At 43.3% G+C, this 11,199-nt stretch overlaps 1 protein-coding gene across 1 annotated transcript; it reads left to right on the forward strand.

Annotated features, from left to right (window-relative positions):
- Positions 1-255: 255 nt before the first annotated feature.
- tfap2c (transcription factor AP-2 gamma (activating enhancer binding protein 2 gamma)) lies at positions 256-9,651 on the forward strand. The gene is made up of 7 exons (XM_073468856.1): positions 256-659; positions 1,291-1,752; positions 2,114-2,165; positions 4,062-4,284; positions 6,447-6,565; positions 7,764-7,905; positions 8,065-9,651. The coding sequence occupies exons 1-7, from the start codon at positions 612-614 to the stop codon at positions 8,357-8,359; spliced, it is 1,341 nt and encodes a 446-aa protein (XP_073324957.1). The 5' UTR covers positions 256-611; the 3' UTR covers positions 8,360-9,651.
- The last annotated feature ends 1,548 nt before the right edge of the window (positions 9,652-11,199 follow it).

Raw genomic sequence — 11,199 nt, forward strand, 5'->3', positions numbered from 1 at the left:
AGTAAAGTCAATGGGTTTAAATGTCTGACACTGTACATACGGACGGAGCTCTGATTGGACCGCCGCCCCGCCAATCAGCAATATTTTCATGTTCCCCCTGGTCGCTGACATCATCGCGCAGGGTGACGCCCCCTCGGAGCGGCTGTGCAGATATAGTACAGTGCTCCTGTTGGCACCGGTAAGACTGAACATCGCCGTTTTGTCCATCAGAGGGAGTCGAGTTTGTTATATGCGCCGCTCTCGCCCACTTCCACCACAGAGCTGCAGAGCACATTGGCCGGACAGGGGGGGGGAAATATTACTCGGCTGGCGACGATCATTTTTCCTCTCGTGGTGGCTGTGGAAACTCATATCTGTGGTCGGAGAGTCAGTCGGTCGGTCAGTTCAGCCTCCTTCAGCCTTCACCCACAACTTCAACCTCGATCTCCGCCGCAGCTGAGCACCAGAGGGGGGTTTTCATGATCACCGGGAAGAAGCTCTTACTTTTTCCACACCTGGATTAACTCGCAGACGACGATATATATTTTTTTTCTTTTTTTTTTATTCTTGTTTTGTGTGTGTGTGTGTGTGTGTGTGTGTGTGTGTAACCGGGAGGCTTTTTCTCTGTCAGAATGTTGTGGAAATTAGCCGACAACGTGAAATATGAGGATGACTGCGAGGTGAGTGCCTTTTTTTTTTTGATTGGCACCGAGCAAAAAAAAAAAAGTTTGACGTTCAGTGACGAGAGAGACTTGAAGGAGGATTTATTGATTTTTTTTTTTTTTTTTTTACTTTCTTATGGTATTCTAATGATAAAGATAAGATAAGATGAAGGAGGATAACATGGAAAACCTTAACTGTCATCATAAGATGGGAAAAAATGGGGGGGAAAATTGAGAGAGACGCCTCAACTGTAAAAACAAAGTGCAGCTTTCAGAATAAATGCACAATAATTATTTCTATAAAAACAATAACAGCAATAGAAACGACACTTATAATATTGTCAGCCTATTAGCTATTAAAAATATTTATTTTCCAGAAGTAGCACAGGCTTACAATTAAATATTAATAATTAGGCCTCATTTGATACATGTGATAACATTTTATTATGATTTTAAAACCCACTTTAATTAAAATAACAAGGCAGACTGTTCATTTATTTCTAAATAAGAATAATAAAACAAATCCTTCGTTAAGTATAAATATAAAGTCACCATTCCCTTCGGTGGAGGGTAACAGACGCTTGGTTGCCTTCAGGGGACACATGTCACTACCTGCCGCCCTCTCACAGCTCCCCTCTCTCTCCCCCAGGAAAGGCACGACGGCAGCAGCAATGGGAACCCCCGGCTGCCTCACCTGCCCGCGGTCAGTCAGCACCTCTACAGCCCGTCTCCCTCCCTCTCACACTCGGCCAGTTCGGACTTCCAGCCCCCGTACTTCCCGCCTCCCTACCAGCCCATCTCCTACCCGCAGTCCGGCGACCCTTACTCCCACCTCGGCGACCCGTTCAACATCAACTCCATACACCAGTCGCCGTCGTCGAACCAGCAGCAGCCGTGGCCGGGCCGGCAGGGCCAGGATGGGCTCGGCGCGCACGGCAGGAGCGGCCTGGCGAGTCAGATCCTGGGCCTGGAGGGAGGCTCGTCCGGGGTGAGGAGGGAAGGGTTCCGCCGGCCGGAGCTGCTTCCACCACACGCACACAGCATCGACACGTCGGTTATTGGGGATAACATGGGGATGCACGACATGGGGCACGGACTGGAGGATGTTCAAGTGAGTGAGATGAAATTACTCTTAAAGTTGTGTGGTGAAGTCGATGAGGCTTAAGTGTGCGTGCATTGTGCATGACACAGGTAGCCAAATACCACACATATTTGAATGCCATTAAAGCAGAACAAAAAGCTAAAGTCAATTTAAATAGGGGCATTATTTTGACATCACTTAAAAGATTAAAAAAGAACCAAAGGTCACCATTAATCATGTTCCTGTCACAGATATATTATTTCCTTTGTTTTGCATGAAAGAGGTGTAAAAGAGAAAAAAGTCATCTGGACAGATGTTGAATTTAATTCCAGCTTGTTGGTGTTTTTAAACTTTGCTCATTGCTGCTTCTGTTCTTTTTTTTCTTTATCAGCATGTAGACGACCACAGTATTATTATGGCAGATCAGACAGTCATCAAAAAAGGTGAGTTTACTCCTGGTTTGTGACTAATCTTAATCTTTAGTGGAAAGGAACCACAGCAGTTCTGTTAATTTGACAAGGGAGAAAAAAAAACAGTTCTGGAAAATGCTGCCTGGGGTACATGCGCCTTTGTGCAACCAAATAAAGATGCAGTAATTACTGGCAAGGGCTGGAAATTTACCGTAAGGGCTGTATTTTTTTTTTCTTTTTTTTTTTTCACTCTCGCACTCATACTTGGGATTGTCATAACAGTTACTTCTATAGTGGCATGTCAGTGCGGGAGTACAGCAAAGGAGGAGTCTTGTATTTGTACTTGCACTGCATACACTAGTAATCCTCATAGCCACGAGATGCACTTATCTAAGCTTGATGTGATCCACTGCCTATTCTGTCGGTGAAGGTGCTTGAATGGGTGCCCAGTGGGAAAGAGCTGATCCCTTTAAAAAAAAAAAAAAAAACAACCAAAAAAAACGACAGGCTATTGACAAGACATGAAAATTGAGCAATCTCACAACCTGGCCGTTGACTGTTAGAGAAGAGGAAGGCTTTGGATCACCTTTAGGCCGGTTAAGCTCGCAATTGCAGCTCCTTTCTGTTCACCTTCACAGGAAATTGCATGCGTTGATCTTTGCAAGCAGTGTTTGGCTCTGCAGAACCAGCTTTTGGCAGGGTGTGGCATTAGGGCTCGCATGTGAAGGACAGTTTAGTAATTTGTTGGGACATGAAGTGTTTTGAGGGAGAACTTATCCCTGCTGTTTTGTCATCAGGGCTCCAGTAAACCGACCTTGAGTCAGAGGGAGATCAGCTCCAGAAACCATATTTCACTGCACAGATAGATAGATAGATAGATAGATAGATAGATAGATAGATAGATAGATAAGGTTTTACTTTTCATATTAAAATATTAACTTCATGCTTTAGTTCCACATTATCAGGCCTGGCCAATATCACAGCGGTGTGGTTAATTCTGTGACATTTCTGTGCGATTTTACAGTAAAAACAATTGTGTTTTTTTTTTCTAAAATCACAATAGCAATTACTGTGCCAACATTACGATGCGTAGTTAACAAGCAGAAAGCCATTTGCACGGCACAACAAACCAACCAGTCTCCATTCGTTACGGAAATCAGTGATGGCTCATTATATTGTTCCCATGCTCAAGGGCACGCTATGGGCAATCTAGGTTTTCCATTTGTAAACAATGGCATGTCATTCCCAGCCATGTGCCCCAGAGGAGCCTTAAAGTACTCATGTTACTCTGTGTGATTTCTGTCTCAGTATTAGGACTACGAGGTGGCAGGAACCTTGATCGCTTACAGAGGACTTATTATCAGGGGGGCATTCTTGCGGGTGAGGATGAAGATAGCTATGTTTTTGTAGTGTGCTGTACTGTTCTGTTTGTCCGATGCCTGTCAAAGTGCTTTTGTGGGGGTTGTTAAAAAACATTTCGTCTGACTTGAGAACCAGCATCAAACACACACAATGTCTTAGAGCAAATAAAAAAACAGTACTGAGGTGTATCTGTGCCTCAGATGAGGGGCAGTCTGTGTGTGTGTACCTGTTTGTGGATGGTGTTTGGCATGAGGGCATTTTAGCTGTTTAACCATCAGGCACCCAATGTTTGGAAAGCCACACAATATTTCGAAAGTCTCTCCTACAGCAGACGCTGGTTTTCTCAGTCGTGCAGAGCTGCATACACACTCTTCCTTGTGATTACGTACAAGAAAAACACAGATTCCCTGTTGTACAAAGGGATTATGATGATTAGAGTTTATGTACATACACAAGAAAAGTGTATATACAAACAAATTCCATTGCAAAACCAGAATCTTTTTCTCTCTTCCTTTGTACTTCTTTACTCGTAAGCTTACCCACATTTTTTCCCCTCTCACCCTCCAGGACCTGTCACTCTTCCCAAAGGCAACGCGCTGGGTCTGCCTTTCCAGAAAGAGTCCCTGCTGGGCATGGTATCAAACCCGACAGAGGTATTCTGCTCCGTACCGGGCCGTCTATCCCTGCTGAGCTCCACGTCCAAGTACAAGGTTACCGTGGCCGAGGTCCAGAGACGTCTGTCACCCCCTGAGTGCCTCAACGCATCGCTCCTGGGAGGGGTTTTACGCAGGTCAGAGCTCAAACTCATTCAACGTGACAGCGGGCTGGATTTAAGGCTATTTCCATGTTCTTCCTTGTAGAAGTCCTCAACAGAACAGGAATACAATAGCACTGATTCAAGGAAATTTAGGGCAACCAACCCAAACATAATTCATTTCCTTGGTTTCTTTTAATATTTCTTTCAACTGCAAGCTGCTGATAAGGTTGACTGATGGTTTCGGATACACTGCTGGGCAACATGTTGATATTGTAATCGTGATATGAGACAATATATCTATAAATAGGCTATTTCATGGTTTTGAAGGCTGCTGTACAGTAAAGTGGTGTAATATTCTGATCTTATCAGACTGTTCTACTTGTTCTAATACTTGCCTTTACCCACTTATTCATAATATCCACATTACTGATGAATATTTATCAAACAGCTCACTGTGTTAATATATTGTGAAAGTACCAATTTTCATCCCGACAATATTGTCGCAATATCAATTAGAGCCCGGTCCATACAGCGGTTGACATCGTTCGACCAATATCATTGGCCAGTATTGGCCTGTGACAGATATATTGGTATCGACATATTTGTTGTCCAAAATATGCCTTTATTAAAACTGTTTTTTAAATTTCTTTTAGAGATTATATTGCAGGAAAAAAATGTGTAATTTAATATTATTGAAATCCGGGTGAAATTCAACATTTAAGTGCGCTGATGTTATTTTAGACAACAACGTTTATTGTTAAACTGGAAGATATCCTTCCTCCATTACATATTTGTGTGATTTGGAAGTTCCTGTTAACCACATTTGAGGGATCGTTGCAAAAAAATTGTGTTTTTATCGGCCGATACATTGATAATGGAATTTTTTACTCCCTAATAGCTGCCCCTAAAATTGAGTATCAACCAGGCTCATATATCAAAATCGAGGTATTCGGTCAAAAATATCCTGGTATTTGATTTTCTCACCCTGTCCTGGCAGTTATGAAGTGCTGTTGAGGAGATTTCAAAATATCAAGATATATGTCATGTAGCACGATATTGCCTAAAAATATCGCAGCATTATTTTAAGGCCCTACCGCCCAGCCCTACGTCAGATAAGAATAATCATCACACTGAGGAGTTCCAGCTCTACTGATCTGTAGACTAAAGCTCAGCAGCCCATGGGAAAGGCTCCTCTAAAAGCACAGCTTGGCTCGGTTGGTCTGGCTCATCAGTTTTTTGCGCAAGGTTCGTGACATTCTTTGTGCGGTCTGCAATTTTGGTTCGCTGCTTCCTCTGGGGATAGGTTACATCAACACAGTTAGTACCGATGTGAAGACTCCGTGGGTGTGTTTTTGTGTTTGTCAGGGGCTGCAGCATGGGCAGCTTTATCTGTGGCAGAGCAGTTGACCTCATGGCACATATGTTAGTGTGGCAGTCTGTTGAGGGACTGTGAGGTTGCAGTATGTACTCTGACCGGAGCGTTTTGTGCTTGGAGTGCACGTTTGCCACTTCCCATGTGCCTGTGTTAATGCTGACATGCACACACACACACACACACACACACACAGCGACACACACACATGCACAATCGCAGACATTTTTAAGTAGGTCATATAGCAATAGGAGGGGGATCGTTAGCAGAGGGACGGGGGGGGGGGGGGGGGGGGGGGAGGCGGGTTGAAGGGGTGGGGTGTGGGCACTCATACATTCATACACACATGCCTCCCTAAAGATGCACCCGCCATGGAGAGCGAGAGGTTGCCCCGCCAGTCATGTGGAAAACTGAATCGGCTGTAGCAAGTGGGGAGTTTAAGTGTTTCTTCTAAGCAAACGTGTGCGAGTGATGCCTCTGCTATGCTTTTTGAGCGGAAGCATCAACCGTGACACTGCTCTTTTAGGTCAGGGGAGCCTGTTTGTGAGATTTATTTGTTATCAAGAGACCGTCTGAAGGAATGAGGGTATCTGCAATCAATATAATCATATAAATCATTTGGTGCCTGTTATTTTATGAGTTATATGTCCTCTTTGAGATACTAATCGCAGAAAAATAATCGCGATAATGTGTAAGGAGATGTGTAACACCATATTTAATTTCTGCATCCTCCATTAATAATTCTCACACACTGCATCATCTGTCTGAACTACTTCACAACTGTAGACTTGATATGTAAATTTTTTTCGTTCTCCTTCTGCAGAGCCAAGTCCAAAAATGGCGGTCGCTCCCTGAGAGAAAAGCTGGATAAGATTGGGCTCAACCTGCCTGCAGGAAGAAGGAAGGCAGCCAACGTCACTCTACTTACCTCACTTGTAGAAGGTATGACATGTCACTCAGGAGTGCATAGCTCCTTCTCAGGTGTAATTGCTGTGTAGAAGGACTGGAATGTCGCTGCTATAGTGTGCGAACGTCAATCTCATTCACACGGTGTGTGTGTTTTAAGTACGGTACTGTATCTTAAGCCATTCTCCAAACACCATTCATTGTTGAGATACTTCATCTTATGTAAATAATGTGAAGGGCGCGAGTTTTTTTAATTCATGAGGAACTTTGTTTCGTTAGTTGTCCTTCTGTCCCCATGGTGATTCTGTCCATTTATTCAACATCCCTGTAAGAATTGCATTATTTTGCATTACACCATACACGTCGTCTGATATTTTCTCCCTTTAAATGTCTGCATCATGCATCACGGCCACATATCTTCAGTTATTTCGCGTCGGGGGAGTCGGGTAGTCATAATGACGACACAGCTCGACACCTTCACCTTCCCTCGTCAGAGCCTCGGATACTAAAACACCATCGTCAGTCAGACAGTGACGCTTCACCATTATCACTTTAATCACATCTGCATGTACCTGCCGCGGGCTGAGGTAGAATATTTTTTCTCCTCTTGCTCCCCACACGCCTAATTTTTCTAAACGGGCTGATGATTCTGTGCAGGAGAATGACTGCAGGCATGTGTTATTTAGAGACCTTCAAAGCTGAATTAAGCCTTGTTATCTTGTGTTTGGCTCGCCAGGAGGGCCTGCTGACCTTAAAGCTTGTGCTTCTGAATAGCCGTCCCTGTCCTCGAGTGATGTGCGTATCTATCAATAAGCAGTGCTGTTGGTGCTGTGGGCGCTCTCTGCTAGCATTTATCCACATAAGCCCATTATGACCATGCAAGTCAAACCACCCTGAAGACGGAAATATATTCATCTCACTAGCTCTCGTTCCCCCAAGCTAGAGAACTGAGCACAAGTGATTATTCTGTAGTTCAACTGCTTCACTTCATGCGCCTTGATGCTCGGTACAAAGCGGGGCTGCAAATATAATGCTTTAAATTGATAAATTGCTGAGGCCGGCCATGTTTACCATTTGATCTCAGAGTGTCAGAGGACATGCAGCGATAATGTCTGCGGAAATAATAACAATATTTATATTTTCGTAAATATGCAGGCTTGCTTTGAGACCAAGAGCCAACTGTGGAGTTGTCTTTTAATCTAACAGAGTTTGTTTTCTTCTGTTTTCCTCTCAGGTGAAGCTGTTCATTTAGCAAGAGACTTTGGTTACGTGTGTGAGACAGAGTTCCCGGCAAAGGCAATTGCTGAATACCTGGGCAGGCCACATGTGGAACGCAATGAGGTTAACTCTCGCAAGAACATGCTCCTCGCTGCCAAGTAAGTGTCACGTCTGGATGGTTGCAATTGCCATTGGCAAAGGATGTAGCAAGCCTGACAAATCTAGAACTTTTTATAGCGCTCATTGATAAATTGTGGATTTTGTGAACTGTATTTTCTGCAGACTTGTCAATTAAGTATTTAATCTGCTTTTCTCAGGCAAATCTGCAAGGAGTTCACCGACCTGCTCACTCAGGACCGCTCACCACTGGGAAACTCTCGGCCAGCCCCCATAATGGAGCCCGGGATCCAAGGCTGCCTGACCCACTTCAGCCTCATCACTCACGGCTTCGGCTCTCCGGCCATCTGCGCCGCCATGACCTCGCTTCAGAACTACCTGAACGAGGCGCTCAAACAAGTGGACAAGATGTACCTGAGCTCTGGTAGCGACACCCAGGGATCCTCAGACAGTGGGAGCAAATCTTCCGACAAAATGGACAAGCACAGGAAATGAGAGCTCAAAGGAGAATCCTTATGAACTTGAGAGCCCCCCCCCCCGAGTCCCTTAATCTCGCTGCCCTGTCTGCCCTTTTTGGACTTAAAAAAAAAAAAAAAATCAATATTGATTGATAAGTATTGTCATTTTGAGAGCTGAATTTGTGCGTATGTGTGTATGTGTGTGTGTGTGTGTATTCGCACTGTTGAATTTATATCATATTTTTTTGAGAAGTTGACGATTTTAAAGAACTTTTCACAGCTGGCTGCAAATCAGTCTGTGTTGGCACCTATACGCCCGCGTGCTGGTCCTCGGCTGTGACACGCACCATATCGTTCTAACCACTATGCAGTTCCATACAGTTGCCAATGTGCTGATGCTACAACCATGAGACCTGCGCTCTGTTGACAAGAAGAGGAAAAAGAACAAAGTGCATACTGTTTTTGTCTCCCCAGAGGACATCATTTCAAGATGAGTTGCTGTGGCTGTGAATTCCTCTCAGCACCCCCCCCTCCCCATCCCATCCCCTCCTCCTCCTCCTCCTGCTCTGTCTGGAGGCAAATCCACTGATTTCCTGTGTCTCAATGGACTTGCAAAGGACATTTTTTTTTTTTATGAGAAAGAGAGAGAAGAAAATCCACTTCACTCTTTTGTGTGCTTGATTTGTACAACCACTTCAAAATGGCTCCAGTGTTATTGTGCTTTGTTCATGAGAGATGATTTGAATCTTATGTAGGCCTGAATGAGAAAAGATGATTTTTGGTTTGTCAGTCTGTGTTCGTTCAGAAACCAGAGACTTTAAAGCCTCTTCAGTGTTCATGTGGATAACAGGCGTAGCAATGCTTCCATTGTTACTTCTTTTTAAACCTGGCGGCGAAAACACGTTATTTTTGTGACCGTGTTAGGTATTCATTATTCTTAGTATTTAAAAAACCCAGAGTTACCATCAACCTACCAAAACAGTTCAGTCCTGCCAGAGTGTGTATGTTGTGAGAATGTTTCAATGTATATATTTCTTTCTTTGAAAATGTTTTTAATTAGACATTAAATTCCAAACATAGAATTTTATCCAGTGTCTTGTCCTGGATGTAAATATTTTCTAATTTATGTTGTAATTTAATGGGCTTGTGTAAATAATGGTATCATTCTGGTGTATGGTTTCACTTTTTATGATGACGTGTTAAACTTTTATAAATGGGTTAGTTTTTTATCAAGTAGAGGTTAGGAAGTGGGCATGATATACTTTTTTTGAGAATATGTTTGAAAAAACTGTTTTAAAAGTTTCAGGAAAAATAAAAGTAAAAAGACTCGAGCCTGATTCAGTGACCGAACCCATTGGCCACACACACACACACACACACACACACACACACACACACACACACACACACACGCTGTTTTTGCACTATTGTTGTGTAGCCTCCTTTTCAGCAGTGTTTCACAGATGATGGTGAAGTCATGTGTTGGAAGCTTTTCCTATTAATAAACAGCAAAGAAAAAGTCCCCAAACTAATGGGAACAGTAGCCATCATTATCTGCTCTCACTTAGCTTCACAAATAGGCTGTGTGGCTCAGTGAAGAGCAGAGCCACAAAAGTACACCATGTGATGAACAAAGATTCACAGCTGAGAGCAGACAAATGGCCTGTTTTATGTTTAAACTTAGAAAACTATTGACACAAACTGAAAAAATTGACTCAACCCCATGCTCATGGAAAGTCGGGTGAAGTTTCGTGGTCTATTAAACATTTCTGGAGCTCTACAGGAAAACAGCGTTGCAGCATTTTCCTAAACGACTGAATAAGATGGGGGAATTGTTTTTTTTTAAAAAAAAAAAACAGAAACAAAATTTTAAAAATATAATGGTTCCTTATAGATCATCCAGCGTCATCCTTGTGTTTGGAAGCCCTGAGATCCCAAATTGATTTAAAAAGTGTATTATCTTAACCCTCAATGCACAGTCGAGACGGGGTGTGCTAGCACAAGCACACCCGTCTCGACAGTGAAATTGCAGGGCTTAAGATAAGGTTAAATATTTCCCACAATCCACTTTGGGATCCTCAGGGATTCCAAACACAGGCATGACGCTGGATGATCTATAAGGACCATTATATTTTAAATTTTGTTTCTGTTCTTTTATGTTTTAAAAAACAACTCCCCCATCTTCTTCAGTCGTTTAGGAGAATGCTGCAACGCTGTTTTGCTGTGAGGCTCCAAAAATGTTTTGCGGACTACAAAACTTCCCCTGACTTTCCATCGGCATGGTGGTGAGTAGATAATGAATAAATCTTCATTTTCGGATGACTCTTTAACATCCTCCCTTCCCAAGCTTACAGTAATTTGTCTCCTGCTCGCTTTTGTTTGCCCTCACGTGAAGTGTCCGTCCCCTTTGAGTTTCAACGTGTAGCTTGGTCTGTGGCAATGCGGTGCTGCGAGTTTCACACCGCAGAAGACAATTCCTTTTGATGTCTGTGAGAAAACGGGGTTGTGCAAAAACTGCAGATGGGGTTGAGCTTGCTTAATCATCACTTACCCAGCCAGTCCCTGCTGATTCATGTGGTCTGTCTGTTTATGTGTTTCAGGAACTTTCTGCCACACTTAAGTGTCTGAGCTGTAGCAACACCAAACCAGTGCATTTAGCTGGATTTATGAGCATTATATTTGATGTCCACGACATTATGTTGCACCGATAGTTCTGTTTTTCTTGCCATATATCCTGCTTTGGAGGTCAGTAGGTAAATACTGTTTCACAAAGGCCAAACTAAATGTTAAGGGAGGCAGCAGCAGTAGCAGTGTGCCATACCTAGCAGTTAAACAAGTATCAGCCTCTCCCCTCAGAACCTGTTCAACCAGACCTGT

The sequence above is a fragment of the Pagrus major genome, chromosome 6 (genome assembly GCF_040436345.1).
Source record: "Pagrus major chromosome 6, Pma_NU_1.0".
Taxonomy (NCBI): domain Eukaryota; kingdom Metazoa; phylum Chordata; class Actinopteri; order Spariformes; family Sparidae; genus Pagrus; species Pagrus major.

Excerpts from the sequence above, each read along its gene's own strand:
- tfap2c (XM_073468856.1), top strand. The coding sequence starts at position 612 with ATGTTGTGGAAATTAGCCGACAACGTGAAATATGAGGATGACTGCGAG. Across the intron at positions 660-1,290 it reads AATATGAGGATGACTGCGAG|GAAAGGCACGACGGCAGCAG; the intron begins GTGAGTGCCTTT and ends TCTCTCCCCCAG. Across the intron at positions 6,566-7,763 it reads ACTTACCTCACTTGTAGAAG|GTGAAGCTGTTCATTTAGCA; the intron begins GTATGACATGTC and ends TTTTCCTCTCAG.